Consider the following 24,253-nt stretch of genomic DNA (forward strand, 5'->3'; position numbering starts at 1 on the left):
AAACCTCTACATCAGATCGTGAAATTTTTTCTTTTATGCGTGGCTTATAGCCTTTTAAAAGGTTGTGGAAAATCCTTACCAGTAGTGAGAAAGAATCCTTCTACCTAAATTGTTGGATAGATCTCCCCCCACATGTGATAGGCTATCTCGCCTCTCCTATTAAGGGGTCACTAAATAGTGAAAAGACCGATCCGGGCAGTTTTGACTTTGGACCCCACATTACCATCGCAGATTGTGGGAAGTTCTATTAAAGCCTACACTTTCGTCAGTGATTGTTTTTACACTGTTCTTTAGTGTGCATGTGTGCATAAAAAAAACCCTGATGAAGCCTTCCTGAAAGGCGAAACGCGTTGGGTTATTTTTGTTGACATCTTGAAAGAACACAACTATGGATTTTTAAGAAAAAGTTTTAATAAATTATCCTGTTTATACAAAGTTGTATGTATCAATTTGTAAAGTGAAATATTACACTCATACCAGGTGGTGGAATACAACTTAGCACTCTCTATATCTTGGTTTCTTCATATCTTTAAATGTTCACATCAAGTAACCTGTATTACAACAATAGGAGTAGCATTGGGTGTGGCTCAGTTGCTCACCAGCAAGTTGTTAGATAGTCATTAGGTCGACATGCATTTAGGTCGACATGTGTCTAGGTTGACAAGCAGGAAGGTTGACGTGAGTCTAGGTCCACATAGGTTAGGCCGACAGGGTCTTAAGGTCGACAGGGTCATTAGGTCGACAGTCAAAAGGAGGACATTTATTATTATTATTTATTAACAGTTTCTTATAGAGCGCAGCATATTCTGTTGTGCTTTGCAATGGAGACAGTGATACAACAAACAAGGTATTTACAGACAGTCAAAATGTAGGAGGGCCCTGCTCGCAAGCTTACAATCTATAGGGAAATAGGCATTGATACATAAGGATAGATACTGTATTCTTTATTGCATCGATTCCACCAGAATGCAAGGTTCTATGACTGGTACTGGAATTTGATAAGCTTGCCTGAAGAGATGAGTTTTTTGGGAACGTTATAGGTTTGGAGACTGGAGGAGTCTTACTGTGCTTGGGAGGGCATTCCACAGAGTGGGTGCAGCCCGAAGAAAGTCCTGCAGTCGGGAATTGGAGCAAGTAATTAGTATGGATGAGAGACGCAGATCTTGGGAGGAGCGTAGAGGTCGTGTTGGATGATATTTTGAGATAAGAGAAGAGATGTATGTTATTGTAGTTTGGTTTATGGCTTTGTGTGTAAGGGTTTTTCACAGTTTTTTTTACCCAAATGTCGACACAGTTGGCATGGACACAGGTTAAAGTGCACCACGTCCCCTCGCATGGCTCGCTGCACTCGCCATGCATCGGGCTCAGTGGCTTGCTACGCTTGGCACGCTATTTTATTCTTCCACCACGCCCTAGTGAATGGTAGGGCATAAAATACCGCCTGTCGGCACTTGCCGTGGCCCATTGACTGTATCCCACAGCATTTTGGGTCAGGCAGCCTATAACATAAAGTTCAATAGCCACTCACACTTGTGTGCTTTTTTTCAGGTTATTTGCACACCCTCCCCCATACATTAATTGTAATTTGTACATGCTCGTTGCCAGGGTTTTTCTTTTTGCTTCTTCCCAGTAGGTTACCTGCCCATTGCCAGGGGCTTCTTGCTTGATGCCACGGGTTTCATGCTCATTGCTCATAGCCTGGCAGCACTCCCGGAATTCGGTAGTGCTATATCCTGACAGATGCCAGAGGTTTAGTCCTGTCTCCTCCATGACTGTGGCCATTTTTGAAGGCCCGTTTACAGCAGATTCCATGCCGACAGCCAGACAGTAAGGAATCTGCAAATACAGTACCCGGTGCTTTATTGGGGCCAGCTCCCTCAAGCCACCGTATATACTGCGGTGGCATTGTTATGCCACTAATGTTGTCTATGTACAGAAACCTCTCATAGCATCAGGATCATAAATCCCTATTTCCAGCTCCATTTGTGTTCATTCACAGATAACGTACAGCTGTTACTGTAGGTTGGAAAGCAAAATCTTTGCTAGATTCTTCATGTACTATATGAATAAAATATTTATACTGATACTGTATACTGCATTTTCTTGTTGCGTTTGTTGAAACCAAAATCGGAACATAATCTGAGCTGCTATTCTGACTGACAGTGTGCAGGCTTCCTATGTGAAATATAGACTTTAACTGATATTCTGTAGTCTACGATTTTAGAACTTTTTCAGGCAGTGTATTACTTTATTTGCTGTAAAGATGTCACAATGAGCTGTGCTTTCTGCAGGAAAGCTACAAATGCCATCATTTTGTCTCTTTACGAAGCAAAAGCCATAAGCCTTATAAAATGCCATTTAGTGTTGTAGCAGAAAGCTATAATCTGACAGTAATAAAATCCAAGTAAACAGAAAATCTGTTCCTTCTTTACAATACAAGTTCACATCAAATAATAAATCGGTAAAAATTCAGACACACTTCAGGAACACTCTAAAGCCTGTCAGAAAGTGTATGTGGGATTAAAATGGAAAATGTATAGTACAGTACATCAGCAATAGGAGTTGATACTGTAGCACTCTGTTGTTCTCTTTGGAGCTGGACATGTCCTTTTTTTAGTAGTCATCAACTGGATTTTAACATATTTCTGTTGCACATTCTATGCAAATCATCTATTTATTCCTAGTAGATACTAGGAATACTTCAGGGTTGCCGACTTTAAGATTCTCCTCTCCGGGAGAAGCCCGGAGAGGAGAGTTTCGGCAGCCGCTCAGGGGGCGGGGCTTACGAGTGACATCAATAAGCCCTGCCCCCATGTTGTTAAAGCAGCGAATTCATTGATCTCCGTGGAGGGGGCGGGGCTAAAATGACGCGATTGTGCCGTTTTAGCTCCGCCCCCTCCTCTGAGACCCGAGGATTGCGGCATTTTAATGCCGCAATCCGGGGGTCAGCGGGGGTCCCCCCTGAATCCGGGAGGGTTGCCCACCCTTCCGGGGGCCGGGAGGAGGTACCCGATTTTCGGGAGACTCACGGAAATTCCGGGAGGGTCGGCAACCCTGGAATACTTGGATGATTTGCATAGGCTTTTTATAAGTGAATATTTATTGAAACTAATAATTGAATTAAAAAAAATCGCACTATCAATTTCTGTAAACAAAACATACAGATATGTCCATGTACATCTCCATGTGCTACAATTTGCATTTCAGATAACGTGAGCTAACATGAGAGTGTAAAAAGATTAGGAACACGTGCTTCCTATTGGGGTAGATGATGATAAAGTGGGGAGATAGTCTTGATTTAGAGTTCTCCTCCTTTGTGGTGTGTAGGATGCGTGCACTCGGCTAACAGAATGTTCGACAAAGGACCAAATCAATTAGAATAAGGTCCTAGATGTATGAGGACACATCTCTATCAAGCTCTGTTAAGTATTTTATTAGGAATAAAACAAGTTCGCAAACATATTTGAGGATAATTGGATACCCCCAATGTATTAGAATTTAAGGTGCCCAAATTCAAGGAAGAGCCTCAAAGTACGTTATCCCTAATCGATTTGGATAAAATAGATTTTAATACATGTATCTGCATGTCATCTTACATTCTTCCCACATATTAAGACTTTCTAATTAATATCTTCTAGGATTCAAAGAGATTTGAAGGCATTGATACAGACTTCAAAGAGTTGGCAAATGATGCTAATGGGACTCCTAATGTTGTGGAAGCTACAAATAAACCAGGACTATATGATAAACTGGAAGATATTCAGGGCCGGTAAGCTGTACTTATGCTGGCCATTATAATGCATCTGTTTCACCTGCTTAAAGTTAACCCCTAGTTAAAACTCTTTGGGTTGTTTTGAAACTATATGTTTATAATATCTATGCAGTAACAAATAATTGGTTACATAATGTATGTGGGTTGGGATCATTTGGTCTACAGCATGATGGTCGACAGTCAATAGGTGGACGCCATTAGGTCGACATGGGTATAGGTCGACATGGGAAAAGGTCAACATGTTTAGGTCGACATGGGTTTTTTCACAGTTTTTGACCTGAATGTCAACACAGTCGACACGGACACAATTTAAAGTGCAGCGCATCACTCACTGCGCTCACTATGCGTCGGACATTCACTATTTTATTCTCCCGCCACGCCCTAGTGGATGGTATGGCATGAAATACCGCCTGTTGGCTCAAAAAAACAGTGAAAAACCCCATGTCGACTTTTTGACTGTCGACCTAGACAATGTCGAACTAATGACCTTTCGACCTAGACCCATGTTGACCTTTTCCCATGTCGACCTAAAGACTGTCGACCATCATGCTGTAGACCAAATAACCACCTCCCGTGGGCTTACAGTAAATGCCTTCCTACTTTACATGCAAAATTAGAGCCCTGACCAGAACACTGTAAACTGACATTTTGGGTGGTATTCAAATGTTATATTGCGTCTGAATCTCTAAAGTGACAGGAGTTTGTGGTACTATATTCAACTGATCTATTTTGATGTTCATATCGGACCCCCCAGGGATCACAAGCTGTAATGCTGGTAAAAAAATAATTGTTTCATTACTCTGAACTACAAAATGTATTTAGGGGTTATTCTGGTTGTTTGCTCAGGTGCAAATTTACATCCTAGCGAGTCAACTAGATCCCGCCTTGCGAAATGGTGTTACGCCGGCCCACCATTCGCATGGCGCTTGAATGGATGTTTTACATAAACATCCATTCGCAGCCTACGAGGGAATACCCACATCATTCGATGGTCTCCGGCCATCGAATGATGTGGAATGTGCATGGATATCTAAGGTTGCTCAGAGCAACCTTACATCTGCATGCACACACATTATCGGCCCATTAGCATGAGAATGCCCAGTGTTCTCATGGTAACACCCATGAAATGCTGGGCGTTCCCATATGCTGATAGATTGCCCTGCTGTGCGCCCATGGGGAACAGTTTGTTGGCTGTGAGCACGCACACCCTGCATCTGCACATGTACATAAATGACCCTGCGCATGTGCAGACGCAAAATATTGCGAACGAAGGGTCCGTACGAACGGACCTGAATAAGGTCCTCAATGTGTATTTTATGTTACAAATATGCTGTTTGCATTATTATTGTATACATATGTTGCTGACGTTGTAAGTAGTATAGAAAAAAGTAGAAAACCGATGTCTCAGTGGATAATGCTGGGTCAGTTATCAGAAGTATAAGTTGTAGCAAACCGGAAGGCACTACTGAGAACATGCTTTTCTTCACAAACAATTAGCATATTTATTGATAAGATATAAGCCACAAAATGATGTACTTAGCCTTTTGATTTAATACAATGGAGAGAGATAAAGTACCAGCCAATCAGCTCATAACTGTCATGTTATATGTTGTGTTTATAAAGTAACAGGAGCTGATTGGTACTTTATCTCTCTCCAAGGCTTAATGCATATGCCACAAAATGTGCGAGGCTGAAGTAAAAGTGCAACAGTCAACCATAGTAAGGGATCAATCCAATTCCTCACAAAGGATGAGATGGGCCATTGCCGCTGTGTTTTGACAGCAGCAACTGCACCATAATTCGCACCCTTCGGGCTCTTAAAATATCCCCACTTTGCCCAAAGCGTTTGGAGCCCTATGGGGCCGGCCCATATGGGTGGGTGGCACAAATTAAGCCACTACTCAAAATTAAGGACATCTTGAATTTCTATTTTTATTATTATTTACTGTAATATAGCGCTTTTCTCCAGTATGAGGCACTTTACAGGCATTAAAAACATAACAACAGATTTGGTATTGCAGCAAGTAGAGATCAACACAGAAATAATTAAAACAACAAAACCTAGAAAGCACAATATTAGTGTTCATCATTCTAGCACCCTCTATCTTTGAAAACCCATGCAGTTCCTCTTCCCTGCCTGGGTTGTCACTGTCTGCTGTAGTGCTTCTAGCACAGTGTGGTCTGTATATCAGCACTGATATGTAAACCAGACTTGTGATAGAAACATCACAGCAGACAGCAACACCCCAGGCAGGGAACAGGAACGGCATGGGTTTTAAAAGATAGCGGGTGCTAGAATGAAGACTACAATATTATGTTTGGTTGGCGAAGACATTTTGGGTAATAAATTCCATGGTTTATATACTTTATTATAGAATAGGTTCATCCAGGAGGAGATTAAACATAGTGGGTGGTTGCAGCATCCTAATTATATAGCACACATATTCTGCAGTGCTTTGCACTATGACGGAAGTATATATAGATCCACATGTAGAAAAATAAGGACAAAACTGTGCTGGTGTGGGCAAAGGTACTGTTGTCAGAACCCCATGCTTGCAGTAACACATGGTGGTGCTATGCTGTGGGCTGCTCTTCAGCGGCAGAATCTTGTAAAAAGAAAATGAAAGACGAAACTTGATATTTCCTCATAGGTTGTCATTATGTGAAAAGGCTTTGGCTGAATACCTAGATACCAAACGTCTTGCGTTTCCCAGATTTTACTTCATATCATCAGCTGATCTGTTGGATATCCTCTCAAATGGGACTGACCCACAGCTTGTGAGTTTTAATATTTAATTATTTATTTTACTGTAGACTTCTTCTGCACCCAGCGAAGGCAGCTATTTTATGGGTTGACCTAATGTGCTTGACACTATGTCCCATCCATTCAGCAGGAACCAGTGACATCACTAAACGTAAGGCAGTTTCATGCCGGGGGGCTATCCGATAACCAAGCTGCCACCACTAAACAATTTTATGCTAATTAAAAGATAAGAAATGAGCCACCTATTTAAAAAAATATTTAACTACGCAGGATATTTGTAAGTTGTTTCTGTTATATTAATATGTGTACTGTAGCTGGATTTTTGTGCCATCTCCTTTTTCAGTACTTGTTTTAGTAATTTTCTGGGAACAGTTAAGAGGTTATGTGCACAACTAGTTGCATGCATGTTCCAGTAATACATATACTGTAATGCACACTACAGGTTATGCGCCACCTGTCCAAATTATTTGACAATATGGCAAAGATGAAATTCAAAGATGGAGATTCCAAGACCAGTCTTGGCATGTACAGCAAAGAAGATGAATATGTCACATTCAATAATCCCTGTGACTGCAGCGGCCAGGTGAGTTTGGACAAAAGCCTGGAGTAAAAACACTTTGTTCTGGGAACACCGCAGACAATCCTGACTTAAACAGGTGATATATCTGAGTTATAATTTGGCAGAATGTTGTGGACACATTATTCATGTTAGGCATTATAAAATGTATTGCCAATTAAACTGCCACATGTACATTCTTATTCTAGGGACCCATGCCAACAGGACAGTGCCAAGAATGGGCTTTATCACTGACAGGATGCAGTACCCTATCAAAGCTTATATATATGGCATAACATAACCGTCCTCTCTCTAGATAGAAACTGCATACAAAGTATAATAGTGATGTAAAGACTTTATCCAAGTAAAGCTCAGTATACACGTATCTGGTATTTACAGTGTGTTGTTTTTAGGTTGAAACCTGGCTCAATGGTGTGCTGGACACTATGAGGGACACTGTTAGACATGAAATGACTGAAGCTGTAACAGCATATGAAGATAAGCCCAGAGAGCAATGGCTGTTTGATTACCCAGCCCAGGTATGTGTTCTGAGTGTACGTAGTATAGATCATGGGACACTGCCCCCATTTTTAAAAATGGCAGGAAACACAGAAGCAAATTGCAATATTTTCGTTAAGGTGAGAGAAGTTTTTTTTGGCAACAGCAGGGCATACCTGGCCCGAAAAGTCATCCAAGGATCTGATGTGAAACTCATGTGATTAGTTTCCATCATCTTGGGGTTTTTTGCACTGTTTCCATCATGCTTTCTCTTTTTCAAATATTGTGTCTACTCAGTGGTAGTAACCATTACCAGGCTCAGATATTATCCTTATATGGTATACATTATCAGAGAAGGCATATTACATTATTGAGAAGGGATAAGTAAGGTAAAGATGAGGAGGGTTGGAGAATAGAGACACAGAGCAGAGTTCAGCGAGCCCCCAGAAAAGGATATAGCACTGGTAAAATGCAGTGTTTATGTAGGTTGGGTGAGAGGGTCCAATTCATATTTTGCACCAGTGGCAAAGAGGCTTTAAATATGTTACTGTGTCTCCTTAATTGCTTGTAAAACTGATGAGACCTCCCTGCCGTCCAGGTGGCTCTCTCTTGCACACAGATTTGGTGGACCACAGAGGTTGGTATCTCCTTTGCCCGGTTGGAGGAAGGCTATGAGAATGCCATGAAAGAGTATTACAAGAAGCAGGTCAGCCAGCTGAACACACTCATCACCATGCTGATTGGCCAGTTGTCTTCTGGGGACAGACAAAAAATTATGACAATCTGTACTATTGATGTACACGCCCGTGACGTGGTCTCTAAAATTATTGCACAAAAGGTCAGTACACTAATGGATCATTCACCCCTTTTTTCCCCTCAATTCTCTTAATAGGTAATATTAATGGAGTATAAAATATAATTCCATCCTTGGAGGAATACAATAAGATCAAGATACATTGAGCAGTGAGTGATGGGAAGATAACATTTAGTTCACTAAATTTATTTTTACATCCAAGGAATTATAAGGGTTTTTGTTTTCACACTGTAAAGTGTTATGTGATCAGGATAGCCAGAGATGTCTTACAAAGAACACGGTGGCATCTCCTGTTAATTGTCTTTTACAAATGGACCTTACAGTAACTTGTCTGCATGTTCTTGTTTTACAGGTTGACAATGCTCAGGCCTTTATATGGCTGTCACAGCTCAGGCACCGGTGGGACGATGACAAGAAGCATTGCTTTGCCAACATCTGTGATGCCCAGTTCCTTTACTCCTATGAATATCTTGGCAACACTCCCCGACTGGTTATCACTCCTCTCACAGATAGGTAGGGGAGGAGTGGGGCTGTCTGGTTGTAATCTTCTTACTTTGCAGTGACAAGCTAATTAGTAGTTGCTAAAGTTAGCCGTGAGTTTTATTTCAAAAGTCGATTGGGTGCCGCCTACTGGATCTATATACATGTGTATATGTGGGCACTGCGGCATCTGATATGCATTAATTTATGGAAGGTGGCGGCCAATTGAAAAAAAATTAAATATATATATATATATATGTCCGTGTGACTCTGAAACCCTGCCATCTGTTGGCTGCAAGTGAAACTACATCCACTAGCTTAGAAAGTTTCGGATTTGAGTGGTCCTACACTGTTGGCAGCAAGTGATACTACATCTACTAGCTTTCAAAGCATTTTCTTCGAGCTGGCTTACTAATATATATATATATATATATATATATATATATATATATATATATATATATATACACACATACACATTTATTTAGTAGAGTGTATGGGCCTGATTAGTCTATGCATCTTTCGCTCCTGAAAATACCTCTATAATGATATAATGATGGCCTCCATGGTGCACAGCTATGCATCTGAATGTGCAAGGACTGCGATGCCCTCTGTCAGCATCCATATATGCAGAAGTACTGTGATAACACGACTGAAACGTGCAGCAGCCTTATGGCAGGTGCAAATTCTCCATCTGAGCAGAGCTTCAAAGTGATGGATTTTGCATCCTTGTGTGCAGCCATGGTTATTGGCATGCCCGATACAATCCCATAACATCTCAGTATGTACGCTGTACCACCTACGTCTCGTACATACATGCATACACGTGCATTTCCCAAGTGTATTAACTGCAGTTACGACTCTGTGCACATGCAATCTAGAAGTAGTCTGAGAAGAATGGTCACTGTTAGTTCCAACATCGCCACTGCATTCTGACTTAGAAACCGTCCCTACAATTTATGTATTGGATTGTGATTTATTATGCTCTTAGAATTTTCTTCTGTGTAAACTTAAATTTATTAATGAGTTGCAGGCCAATGTTGCTCTTTTAGCTGAAATTATGTGAAATTACAGAGTAGCCAAAATTATTGCATGATAAAATGCTTTCTCCTGTTTAGAAGTTAGTAAATCATAGATCTGGAAATACCACTACAAAACTTGTATTCAAAATAAATATAAAAATATATATTGTACCACTTGAATATCCCTTTAAGTCGCTGTGTAAGTGACTAAATAATGAAAGCTGCATATTTTATTCATCCTGTACTTTGTGCACCATAGATGTTATATTACTCTGACCCAGTCCCTTCATCTAACCATGAGTGGAGCCCCCGCTGGACCAGCTGGTACTGGAAAGACTGAAACAACCAAGGACTTGGGACGAGCTCTCGGGATCATGGTTTATGTCTTCAACTGCTCTGAGCAAATGGACTACAAGGCAAGGGGTCTAAGCACATTACCCTATGGGAGGTGTCCCTTCTTTAGATCTCAAATTATAGAGTATTTTATTTTATTTTTCAGTCCTGTGGGAGCATCTACAAAGGTCTGTCTCAGACAGGAGCCTGGGGGTGCTTTGATGAATTCAATCGAATATCTGTGGAGGTTTTATCTGTAGTTGCTGTGCAGGTGAGGGAATTTCTTGGATTATACATTATGAGATCAATTACAGGAAACCACAATGTCTAGGCCTCCTTAGTTATAACATTGGGATAAATTCCCTCCTGTTTTTTGCAATCTGTTTTTTATTCATTTTGAAAAATAATGCAAAGTATATAAAGCACATTCAGAGGAAACATTGTACATCTGTAACAGTGAATTGGGATTGGAAGCACAGGCCTACAACATCTTCAATACTAAGACCATATTGTAGAAACATATACAGCTAGTCTATTTCCATATAACATTCAATTTTTACCACAGCTTAAAACTGCATGCGTGTAATCCAATATGCCTAATCTTATTTTCTAAATAAATGTGGGTCAATTAGCCTAATTTCACCCAATGCACATCATCTTTGTTGGAAAATTAGTACCAGCAACAGGGTTTTAGCTGGAAGCGTATACTGTAGTAATATACATCGTTTGATCATAACTATTCTTGTTTTTGTAAATACTGTCCACTGGAAATTTCTTTCTGCTTGAATTGATGACAGCTATACTTGTCCACTTCTACACTCTTTAGAAGGTTTAGTACATCCCCCCCTAATACCTGCTGTCAACATTAACAGTGATCTTATTAGCTACAGGTTGTTCTACTGCAACCACATAAAATTGGAGACATCCCAGATTAGTTTAATATGATTATTGACTAAAATAAAAAACTCAAACCCTAGTAAACTTTATGTATCTGCAGTAGTAGCATGTCCAGTAGGGATGCCAATCCCGGGGCTTTTTTTCAATCCAAGTTTTCGGGATTGAAATATGCTCAATCCTGGGATTCCCATCTGCCCTGCACATTTACTTACATGGATGAATGGTGTGACCGAGAGAGGTGCGTCGGTGTGGCTGGGAGCTGGAGCACTGTGAACAATAGCCACAGTGTAGAAGGTCAGCTCTGCGGCCCACGGGAGATGGGATCAGCCGGGCAGCATCTGAGCGGGTGCTAACATGATGCCAGGCATTGGACTGTCCTTGCGCAGTCTAATTCCTAAATCATGGGAATTTAAGGGCCAAATTCCAGGCTCCAGCTGATCCTGATCCCATGACTGGCCACCCTAATCTCCAGTAAAAGTTTTATATTGTTGTATAAGTACAGGTATTTAGTAGTATTGTTTAGAAATATAAATAGTGATGCATGTGTGGCCTATGTATATGTTGATGAAGCTTTAGACATTGGTAAGAAAGAATCCTAGAAACATTCAGATTGTTACATACAAAAGTGAGGAATAATGCTGACATGTTTCTTAGCTAAATTGCTGTTGAATGGCAGAACTGTGATTTTCTGACAATTTATTGAAGAATACAAGCTCTGCTACAATCATTCTGGAGGTCAGAGCATTGTGGGAAATCCTCAGCCTCCAAATGGCAACCTTTACAAATTTGAGACCTTTTAAGCTGAGCCGGTGGGGTCCCTGGGGGGATGCAGAAGCTTGTGTAAAGGTCACTGTTTCTTACACTCTCTCTTCTTCCATCATGCTGACTGTCAGGCTCTTCACTGAACATTTTAACTCCTCTTTACTAACTAATGGGCTGTAAGAAATATGATTTATTATATTCTTAAACTGATCCCTCAACTTTTTTTCTTGTAAACTTTCTTTAAACTGTAGTTCAATTATAATTTTACAAAGGAGAAGTTTTTTTTAGCAGAACATGACAAGCTGCCATGAATTTAGTTATACTTATAGTGTAGGCTATGCTCAGTACCAGATCTAGAAGTATGGGCAACTCTTGCAAAGTGAAGTACTTGACTACCGTAACTAGAATTTCTACTCAGCTGTGTTGTGACATATTGATGTTGTGTGTAATGCACTTCTGAACCACAACATCATGGAGACCAGAGACAAGAGTTTGGACCAAAAGGCAAGGCTGAGGTCATTTGAAAACAGCCTTCACTGAAGTCAGGTGACCACAGTCAGTAGGCCTCCCAGAGGTTCAGTTTAGTTGGTGATTGAGGTCAGTGGTGCCCCTGTGTGGAGGCACTCCTTGCAAGAGCCAGCCAGTAAGTTATTGCCCAGGTTATTCCGTTAAACATGATAATTCAGCTGCCATGCAATGGAGATGTCCTTATCAATTAATAACATGCCTATAGCAACATAATTAACCATATTTGTGGGAAAGACATCTACTGTAGCCAAACATTAGAAAATAGTGCTTTAATTCTTGCTTGTAATACCACTTACATCCTTATTACCTATAGTAGAAACAAAGGCACCCCTGCCATCAGCTATCTAAAACAATGTACAGAGTCTGCTCATAAATATAAAAAGATATTTAATTCTGATAATCTTGCAGTATAAATCTCTAAATATCATATGGCAGTAAAGTACACAAACTTAATGGATACACTTTACTTTAGTCAAATATTTATAGCATAATTAGGAAAAGTTGTAGCAAATTAGCAATTAATATCAACTGACTAGGTATAGGTGGATGTTTGGATTGTTCCATTTAATACTAGCATCCCTGTTTAAAAAAAGTGACATCCAGTTGTATCAATATCCTGTTATGTAACAGAAGTTAATGTTGACCGATTTTTTTAATGATCCCTTCTGTAGACCATGTCAATTCCACATGTCAACTCCACATGTCAACTCAACAGGATGATTTTACAATTTTATATTGGCATGTGCTTATGTGTCTTCTTCTTGAACATCCTTTTGAATGACTTAGCCCACTGGTTCCCAAACTGTGTGCCGTGGCCTTGGAGAACTTGCATGGGTGCCCTGGATAGATGGTTCATGACCAATTCAGATTAATTATGACCAATGTAAAAGACAAATTGTGGAAAAACAGCAGGGAATACTGTCCAATACCACATAACTGACCCTAAGGATGAGATATACAAAAATGTACTTCATTTAATATTTTATTTCCTCATTTTATCAATAAGAAACTTTTGGGCTAAGGGTGCAATGAAAAAAACAAATTGATACTTAGGGGTGCCGTGATTCAAATGAGTTTGGGAACCACTTTAATTTGCATCATGAACTGGAACCTGGTCTCTGTCGTCCACCATTTGTACTCTCCAAGTGACCCAGCATCTTCAACTGCTAGGAACAAGGGGCCTAATTCAAACCTGATTGCAGGACAAATTTGAACTCAAAAGGGCCAGTACCATGTGCACTGCAGGTGGGGCAAAATGTAACATGTTGCAGAGAGAGTTAGATTTGGGTGAGTTATTTTGTTTCTGTGCAGGGAAAACACTGGCTGCTTTATTTTTCCACAGCAATTCAGATTTCTGTTTGAACACCCCTTATCCAAATCTAAATCTCTCTGCACATGTTACATTTGCCCCACCTGCAATTCACATGGTTTTGACGATTTAGAGAGCAAATTTGTTCTGCAAACAGACCTGAATTAGGCCCAAAGAACTATAGGCCCACACCTACAGTCTCCTTCATTTCCCTCAGTCAGTGGCAGTGCTTAGGTTGTTCATTTCTAAAGTTGGTCTGTGCATTTTTGGAGTTGGTTAGGGATTACTTGTTTTCACGATGCATGTTTTCACCACCAGTTATGTCTGTTATTTCTTGACCAACTTTAATACATAGAAACTCTCACAGCATGGTTATTGAGGTTAAACGCCCTTGACCTTTTGAATGGATAATACAATCTAACCATTGTAATCTGGTAAATAAATGCAAGCAAGTGACAATGTCCCTGTGTAAATGTCACTTATTGTAATTGTCTTGAATTGTATAATATTATATTCATAGTATATATCAGTTACATAGAAACATAAAATTTGACTGTAGGTAAGAACCATTTGGCCTATATAATTCCCCATGTACATGCACACTCTACACTAGGGTCAATGCTTGTTGGGAGCCAGTTAACCTATCAGTAATGTTTTGGATTGTGGGAGTAAATCCTGAGTACCTGGCGAAAACCCACTCAAGCACAGGGTGAATATACCAACTCCACACTGTTAAGGCTGTGGTAGGAATTGCACCCTTGACCTCAGTGTTGTGAGGCAGTAATGCTAACCATTACAACATCCGTACTGTAAACATCTATGGTAAATATGGCTGTAAAAACAAATTGTCCTTTATTCCCTATCACCAATAGGTGAAAAGCATACAAGATGCCATCAGAGACAAGAAAAAAAGATTTAACTTTCTGGGAGAAGAGATCAATCTAATTTCTTCAGTCGGCATCTTCATCACAATGAATCCGGGGTACGCCGGACGTACAGAGCTGCCAGAAAATCTTAAGGCACTGTTTAGGTAAGGCTAAATCTGAATGGAAATATTTGCCTAGATTGCCCCTAATAGTGTAGTATTGTCAATAAACTAGTAATATAAAAAATAAATGAAACAAAAATAAAGAATGAAGCAATATGAATCAATCGTGATAACATTTTGTGGGGTCTGAACATCCTCTTGCATCAAGGAAAATAGAAGAGGATCGTACAATTGTTCTTTTGTGAGTACTGAAGGCCGCAGGAAGCAAGATAACAGAATGCCATAGATCCACCATTGGGTTTCATTCACAGGTTGTGAGTTTTCAGCAGCATAATATTAAGCTAAAGTCAACTTTTACAGATACTAAAATATTAAGTTGCAAACATATTTTATGTAATATTTTGCCATTTGAGATTTTCATTTTATATTGGCATATATTAACTTTAGGATGTGTGACTCATTCTGGTGGTAAAATACAAAATACTTAATAGGGTGTTTTAAAGGGCTCTATATACGATACATTGGCAGTAATGAAATCAATGTCCTTGTCCTTTTCCTGCAGACCCTGTGCCATGGTGGTCCCTGATTTTGAACTCATCTGTGAAATCATGTTGGTGGCAGAAGGCTTTATTGAAGCCAGGCTGTTGGCAAGGAAGTTTATCACTCTCTACCAGTTGTGCAAAGAGCTTCTGTCGAAACAGGTAAGTTCGTGAAGGTAGTGATTGAAATGGTTGCGCTTATGATTTTTTTTCAATGATGTTGTAACCTTAATGGAAATTTTCAAATTCCAGGGCTCGTAATGACCAGATGTAGAATAATAATTTGTCATTGGATAGCTGAACTAACTAGTAACTAGTAACCTAGTTGGTGAGTTTGAAAAAAGACATTAGTCCATCCAGTTCAACCTATATTTGATTTCCTTTGGTGCACATCTTACATTTGTAAACTAGACCCAGATGAAGTTACTAGCTATCTGTTGTGAGCTAGAATCGCAGGTGACCCAAAACGGCTGTCATATTCCTCTTTGGGTCCACTATTATATGTTCTAATGAATGCGTATAACCTTTGATACTTTTTTTCTGCTAAGTATTTGTCTAACCCTTTCTTAAATGTATCAATTGCATTTTCCATCACAACCTTCTCTGGCAGAGTATTCAATATCTTAACAGCCCTTGCTGTATAGAAACCCTTCCTTCACTGGGTATGAAACTTCCTCTCCTCAAACTTTATAGGGGAGCTCATGACCTCTTAGTATTTGTATATATTAATCATATTCCCTCTTAGACACCTTTTTTGTACCGTAAACATACCTAATCTGGCTAACATTTCCCCCGAAACAAATAACTCTAAAGCATTGATGTCAAACTCATGGCCCTCCAGGTGTTGTGGAACTACACGTCCCAGCATGCCCTGCCACAGACTTTATATAATGAATTGCTAAAACTGTGGCAGGGTATGCTGGGACATGTAGTTCCACAACAGCTGGAGGGCCATGAGTTTGACACCACTCCTCTAAAGCCTTAATGAATTTTGTTGCCCTTCTCTGAATCTTTTTAAGTTCCAAGATGTCTTTTTTATGGAATGGTGCCCAGAACTGAACACTGTATTCTAGATGAGTCCACCCCAACGATTTATACAGTGGCAAGATTAAACTGTCTTCCCTTGCATGTATACCCCTTTTTATTCATGCTAATACCTTATTGGCCTTAGTTGCAGTGCTCAATGTCATGGAGCAGCAGCTAAGTCTACTGTCAATGAGCACCCCCAAGTCCTTCTGCATTACTGATTCTCCTTCCTTTAACTCATTTAATTTATAAGTTGCACACTGGTTTCTGGTCTCAAAATGCATAACCTTACATTTATCTATATTAAACCTCATTTTCCATTTTGCTGCCCAATCCTCAAGTTTATTTAAGTGTTTCTGTAGAGAGACTACATCCATGTCTGAATTTATTACCTGACAAGATTTAGTGTCATCTGCAAAAATGGGCACTTTGCTCAAAAGACCATCTCCTAGGTTATTCAGAAATATGTTCAAAAGAAGTGGTCCTGGCACCGAACCTTGAGGTACACCACTTAAAACTGTGCCATTTACCACTACTATCTGTTCCCTATTCTCCAGCCAATTTTTGACCCAAATACAAATGTTGTTACCTAGACCCAGCTCCCCTATTTTGCAGATCAACCTCATGTGAGGCGCTGTATCAAAGGCCTTAGCAAAATCTAAGTAGACCACATCCACTGTATTGCCATGGTTTAAGTTACCATAAATGTTCTTATAGAAGCTAATTAAATTAGATTGACATGACCTATACCTCACAAAGCTATGCTGTTTCCCACTAATAATCATATTGCACATCAAATACACCCGAATCCTATACCTTTATATACCCTCCAACTTCCCCACTATTGATGTCAGTCCCCACTATTGATGTCAGTAAACATTGTAGAAGGGTTAACTTTAGATGAAAGTAGTTATTTTGATTAGGGTCACACAATATATGGCATGTATTCTTTTACATATGGCACAAATGGATCAGCATGTAATGAAGTGGGAGAGGCTAGAGCAATCTGAAGCCAATCAGAGTGGTAGAATGTTACCTGTAGCACTGAATATTTCTGCTTATATATCTTATGCATGTGCATTTGTAGGACAATTTGGAATAAGAGAGATTACAACAACCAAACCAAGTATCTAGAGCAGTGTTTTTCAACCACTGTGCCGTGGCACACTAGTGTGCCTTGAGCTGTTCTCAACAGTACCCCCAGATCTAGAGATGCCCAAACCAGTTTACAGCCACCACCAGTTCAACTGTTATTTACTGGTCTCTTCTTTTCATGTAATTGGTCAATGTTACTGTTACCTGTGGGGACCAGTGTGATTGTTTTTATATGGCGGCCAATAGGGTTTTTTTTTTCCTGTGGGACCAATGTGTGTTGCCCTGTGGGGATCTCATGGTGTGCCTTGGCAATTTTAAAATCTTATTTAGTGTGCCACAAGGTAAAAAGGTTGAAAATCACGGATCTAAGGTGTAGACACAATTAACAGTGGTGTGCAATTGGAGCTGGCATTCAGTTTGCAGGGATGAGGGGTCAGCACTATCGCGGCACAACAACATCTGTGTTTGCTTTTCTCAGGAGTCATCTGATTGTCCCCATGCTATGAATTAGGGCTTACATTACTAGCATTGGCAAGGATTTTAATCCTGTTGTTGCTGCAAGTACTAGTTCCAATTGTATTTTTTAATCATTTAGATGTTTGGAATGGCTTCCTACACTGCAAGTATAGTGCAGAAATATGCATTTATGCACATGTATTTTTTTTTTATAAATTGCAATGAGTTACAAAAAGTTTTATTGTTATAAAAAAAGTTTAATGAAGTAATTTTATAGATCTCAAACTGAGAAATTCAAAAAGTGCAACATTTTCTTTGGGAATTTGGATTTTTTTCTTCTCTCCTTAGTTGTACATTTGTTAGGAATTAATAGTAACAAAATGTTTGCGTCAAAATGTAGTGTTTTAAAAAGCTCTCTCTGAAACTACCATTTTTTTATCTTTATTTTCTCATGTCGTAAATGTAATATTCCGCAAAAAGAAAAATAATTGTCGCTCTGGCAAATATTAAGTGAATATTAATCCCATGACATGAGTCCTTTTCTAAACTTACATTAACCCTCTGAGTGCCAAGTGAAATTGTCAAAATAGCTTTGAAAATTGGCAAGCAAATATTTGTATTCATCATAATGACCTGTAATGTTTACCTTTATATAGGAAATATAATCTTTTTTTAGCACATTTTGTATTTGTGATGCTGGAATTTTTAACGGATATTTTGCACATCTCTCAAGCCGTTCATCGGATTCGTTCTGTGCTTAAACAGCACACATCGTATTGGATCGCATCCCTTGTGCATGCATTGTGCATGCACTGAGATCCGATACGATGTTTACCTAGTACAAAAAGTACTTTTTGTACTGTACTATGTGATGCGCTGGAGCGCGCATCGCATAGTACAGAATGGAGCCGGTCCACAACGGGCCGTGTATGGGCTCCTTCACAGAGATGGTGGAACTCAAAGGTTTAAAAACAGTCCTACTGTACGTCTTTAATCAACTGTAAGCAAAAACAGTTTTTCTTTCCTTTTTTTATTTACTTTCTAGAACAACTTTTATAAATTGTCTGTAACTACTCCATGCCATCGCTATTCCTAGGGCTGAGTAGGTAGGAGATAGTCATAGCATTCTCTGTTTTAACGTCGTAGTCGATCACAGACATGCAGGAGCAACAGCTGGTGAGAAGACACTGCAGAAGCATTAAAAACACAAAATGGTTGACATTATGTTGCTCGTTTAGTGTATTACACACTCTAAATATGCCTCTCCATGGAGCTGGCCCTGCCATCCCTTTTTTATGTCTGTATTTCTGTATTGTTCTCTCTCCCCTTGAATGGTGCTTATATTCCCCTGTCTCTTTTTGTAAAATTGCCCAACCCCATTTATATAGTGCTGATGAGCTAGGTCCGCACTGTTCTGATAATACATCCTGTGTCCTTCATGTAATTCCAATCCTGGCAGAAGACACTTGAAAAGAGTCTTTACTGAGTAGCATGCTTGGCCAGACAGCCATTCCTGCAGTTTAATGCTGAATTCGTAACTCCGCTCATTTCTCTCCTGCAACATAAAGGTTACAGTATCAAACCTGATTTGCCAGGCCAGTGTGTGACATTGTAATTTAGCAGCGAAGCAGAATAATCTATCCTTCCTCCGTAGCTCACTGGAGCGACCAGCCCTGCTGCTCCAGTACAATACTGTATGTGACAAAAGGCCCTATTGATTTAAATGAGACATTTTATGAGAGATACAAGTACAGTTGGTTAAAGGTTGTTTGAAGTTTAAAGTGGAGTTGTACAGGGAGCTAAACTAAAGATGAGTATAAAATAATGGTTGCAGCAGCCGAGCGTCAGTAGATTTATATCGCACGGCTGAGCAAGTTTGTCGTGCAAAGCATTTAATAGACATTTACATTCTATTGCCTTATTTAACCTGTTGGCTGCCAGAATAACCCTTAACCCCTTCCCGACATTTGACGTACATTTACGTCATGGTCGGGAAGCACTTCCCGACACATGGCGTAAATGTACGTCATGGATTTAAACTGTCACCGCGTCTATAGACGCGGTGACAGTTTCAACATGTCTGCTGTCCCTGACAGCAGACATGTCCGTGCATGCCCCGGGGGGGCTGCGATGCCGCCCCCCCGTCGGCGATCGCTGTGATTGGCTGTTCAGTGTGAACAGCCATTCACAGCGTTTTCCTGTGTCACCGGCGAATAACGTTCGCCGGTGACACGGGATCAGAGGTGATTGGTGCTGTAAAGTACAGCACCAATCACCGCGGGGTGTAAGGGTGACACTGGTGTCACCCCACCTCACCCCGCCCGCCCCCAAAGGCCGTGATTGGTCCGTCGGACCGACGGACCAATCACAGCCAAGGAGGGAGATTTAAACTAACGGTGACTGCACTGCAGACGCCATTCCGGTCTGGAAAGCGTGCAGTGCGGTCACCGTACCCCCCTGCCGCCATACTGACCAGAAATACTTGCTGCAATACTTACCTGATCGCTGCTGATTGCTTCCTGGATCCTGTGCAATAATTGTGCCATACTGTGATATTGTGCTGCTGCACTGTATTAGTATTAGCTAGATAGATAGAGAGATAGATAGAGATAGATAGAGAGAGATAGAGAGAGATAGAGAGAGAGAGATAGAGAGAGATAGAGAGAGATAGAGAGAGATAGAGAGAGATAGAGAGAGAGATAGTGTCAGAGAGTGCTATATTTTGTGCTGCTGCAGTGTGATATAGTTATAGATAGAGAGAGAGAGATAGAGAGAGAGAGATAGAGAGAGAGGCCTACTGACAGAGTGCTATATTTTGTGCTGCTGCAGTGTGATAGTTATAGAGAGATAGAGAGAGATAGAGAGAGATAGAGAGAGATAGTGACAGATTGTGCTATATATTTTTTATATAACTGACTGCTGCCCCCTCCTTTTGTGCTGATCAGTATAAATTAACTGATCAGTAACTTTTTGGGGGCGCAGGTTTTTTTTTATATATAGATATACCTGTGAGTGCTGCTGCTGCAGTGTCATAGAGTGTTAGATAGTGTTAGATAGTGAGAGATAGAGAGATAGAGAGAGATAGTGATAGAGAGTGCTAAATTTTGTGTCTGCTGTCCCCGCCTTTTGTGCTGATCACTATATCTGAGGTGATCAGCAACTTTTTTGGGGGTACAGAGGTTTTTTTTTTTTTATATATACCTGTCAGTTGCACCAAAGGTTGTGCACCTGCTGCACCTCACTGGTAATCAGTGTCGCATCACTGATCACCTTTTTTTTTTGTGTGTGTGCTGTGGGGTATTTTTTTAATTTTTTTTTTTACACACACTGTGATTTTGTGGGTGTCCTGTGGCCGCTGTGCGCTGATCAGTGACGTACATCACTGATCATCTCTTTCGGCACAGGGTTGATCTATTTTTTTTTTTTTTTTTGATCAAATTCCTGTTGCCTTTGAGCGCTGTTCAGTGACAGACGTTACTGACCAACATCTGTGCTCAATTTTTGGCGCAGGACCTTTTTTTTTTTAACCCCTTCCTTTTTTTTTTTTTTAACCCCTTCATTTTTTTTTTTTTTTATTGGTATAAAGTATTTTTTTTTTTTTCTGCACCACATACACACTACACACTACATACCCCCCGGATTGAAATAAAGTTTGTGCCCCCCCCTACACTATACACGTGTTGAAACATTTCACTACCGGTAACACAAAAATAAAAATGGCATCCCAAATGTCCTCCCAAATGTCCTCCCAAATGTCCTCCCAATCATCCAGGAGAATGTATTCAGTGGAGGAGGCATATGCCATGCTTGCTTCTGACTCTGACACAGCCAGTGATGCAAGCGGGGAATTTGAAGGATTTGCCTTAAGCTCCTCTTCCTCCTCTGCTGATGAGGGACCCCCTCAAAGACGCCCCCGTAGATCAGCTGAGATTCCCCCCCCAATAATTGATCTAGTATGGACCCCACCACCAGACAATTTTGAGCCCCAGGTTCCTGAGTTTTTGGCCATGCCAGGAATCCAATTTGATTCCACAGGTCTCAGAGAAATTGACTTTTTCAAATTATTTTTCTCTGATGATTTTATAAATTTAATGGTGGACCAAACTAATTTATATGCCCAGCAGTTTATTGCTCAAAACCCCACGTCATCATTTGCTAGGTGGACCCCTGTAGATGCAGTAGAGATGATGACGTTTTGGGGTCTGGTGTTTCATATGGGCATAGTAAAAAAGCCAGAAATTAGGCAATATTGGAGTACAGATGTTCTGTACAGTACTCCATTTTACCGTATGGCCATGCCCCGGACTCGATTTGAGACAATTCTTAAATTCATACATTACACCGATAATGCACAGTGCCCACCCAGAGATGATCCCACCTTTGACCGGCTATTCAAAGTCAGGCCGGTCATTGATCATTTCAGTGCCAAATTTGAAGAGGTGTACATCCCTGAAAAATTTATTTGTATCGACGAGTCCCTTATACATTTTAAAGGAAGGGTTAAATTCCGCCAGTACCTTCCCAGTAAGAGGGCAAGGTATGGCATAAAAATGTATAAACTGTGTGAAAGCACCTCAGGGTACACCCACAGGTTTAGGGTTTATGAAGGGAAGGATTCAAGAATTCAACCGCCAGAATGCCCCCCCTCCCTCGTAGGTGTTAGTGGGAAAATTGTCTGGGATTTAGTGCACCCCTTCCTGGATAAAGGTTATCACCTCTATGTGGATAACTTTTACACTAGCATCCCCCTGTTTAAGGCCCTTGGTTCAAGAGGTACAGCAGCTTGCGGTACTGTGCGCAAGAACCAAAGAGGCCTCCCAAAAACGCACATTGCCCAAGTAATGAGAAGGGGTGAAAGCAGGGGAATATGCACCGAAAATATGTTGTTGGTCAAATATAAGGACAAGAGGGATGTCCTTATACTGACAACAATTCACGGAGACAGTACCACCTCCGTCCCTGTACGAGGTACCAGTACCCACACCTCAAAACCTAATTGTATCCTGGATTACAATAGGTACATGGGCGGAGTGGATCTTTCAGATCAGGTACTGAAGCCGTACAGTGCCCTGCGGAAAACAAAAATCTGGTACAAGAAGGTGGCCGTGTATATCATCCAGATGGCACTGTATAACGCTTACGTGCTATTCCGTTCTACCGGCCAGAGGGGGACATTTATGCACTTTCAAGAGGAAGTCATAAAGGGCCTAATATTTGGGAACCAGCAGGCAGAGGGCCCCAGTACTTCTAGTACTGGCCCCCGTATTGTACCAGGGCAGCATTTTCCTGATGAAATCCCCTCCACTGGAAAAAAGGGCAGGACACAAAAAAGGTGCAAAGTTTGCTATAAAAAGGGAATAAGAAAGCAAACTATTTTCCAGTGTGACACTTGCCCCGACAAACCCGGCCTATGTATAAAGGAGTGTTTTAAATTATACCACACATCTATGGAATATTAGGTTCATAATTTCACCGTGCTTCGGGGGTCTTGCTAATGCCACATAGCACCCACCATTCATTCCACCAGAATCTGAGCCGCAAAATCCAAAAATCACTCCTTCCCTTCTGAGTCCTGCCATGCACCCAACTGGTATTTTTTGGTCACATGTGAGGCATTGCCGTACTCGGGAGATATTGGGGCACAGATTTTGGGGTGCTTTTTCTCCTTCATACCTTCTGAAAATGAAAAATTTTGAGCCAGAACTGCATTTTTGTGTAAAAAATGTAATTTTTCTTTTTCACTGCCCACTTGTATCAAAATTGGTGAAACCCCTGGGGGTTTTAAATGTACACTATACCCCTAGATGAATTCCCTGAGGGGTGTAGTTTTCAAAATGGGGTGACTTGTGGGGGGGTTCCACTGTATTGGTGCTTGGGGGGTCTTGCTAATGCGACATAGCACCCACCAAAATTCCACCAGAATTTGTGCTGCAAACTCCAAATATCACTCCTTCCCTTCTGAGTCCTGCCACTTTTTGGTCACACATGAGGCATTGCCGTACTCGGGAGAAATTGGGGCACAGATTTTGGGGTGCTTTGTCTCCTTCATTCCTTGTGAAAATGAAATATTTTGAGCCAGAACTGCATTTTTGTGTAAAAAAATGTAATTTTTCATTTTCACTGCCCACTTGTATCAAAATTGGTGAAACCCCTGGGGGTTTGAAATGTACACTATACCCCTAGATGAATTCCCTGAGGGGTGTAGTTTGCAAAATGGGGTGACTTGTGGGGGGGTTCCACTGTATTGGTGCAACATAGCACCCACCATTCATTCCACCAGAATCTGTGCTGCAAAATCCAAAAATCACTCCTTCCCTTCTGAGTCCTGCCATGCACCCAACTGGTATTTTTTGGTCACATGTGAGGCATTGCCGTACTCGGGAGAAATTGGGGCACAGATTTTGGGGTGCTTTT

The 24,253-nt window shown here is 40.7% G+C and overlaps 1 protein-coding gene across 2 annotated transcripts in view; it reads left to right on the forward strand.

Annotated features, from left to right (window-relative positions):
* DNAH9 (dynein axonemal heavy chain 9) overlaps positions 1–24,253 on the forward strand; it is a 367,658-nt gene that overhangs the window by 79,562 nt on the left and 263,843 nt on the right. For both annotated transcript variants that reach the window (XM_083148325.1, XM_083148326.1), the window contains exons 22-31: positions 3,639–3,769; positions 6,424–6,550; positions 6,979–7,119; positions 7,506–7,631; positions 8,189–8,428; positions 8,757–8,917; positions 10,166–10,322; positions 10,406–10,510; positions 14,608–14,765; positions 15,286–15,424. In XM_083148325.1, coding sequence (XP_083004451.1) covers positions 3,639–3,769; positions 6,424–6,550; positions 6,979–7,119; positions 7,506–7,631; positions 8,189–8,428; positions 8,757–8,917; positions 10,166–10,322; positions 10,406–10,510; positions 14,608–14,765; positions 15,286–15,424 — 1,485 coding nt within the window. The remainder of the gene's footprint in view (positions 1–3,638; positions 3,770–6,423; positions 6,551–6,978; positions 7,120–7,505; positions 7,632–8,188; positions 8,429–8,756; positions 8,918–10,165; positions 10,323–10,405; positions 10,511–14,607; positions 14,766–15,285; positions 15,425–24,253) is intronic.

Source organism: Crinia signifera, chromosome 6 (assembly GCF_055691185.1).
Source record: "Crinia signifera chromosome 6, ASM5569118v1, whole genome shotgun sequence".
NCBI classification, from domain to species: Eukaryota; Metazoa; Chordata; class Amphibia; order Anura; family Myobatrachidae; genus Crinia; species Crinia signifera.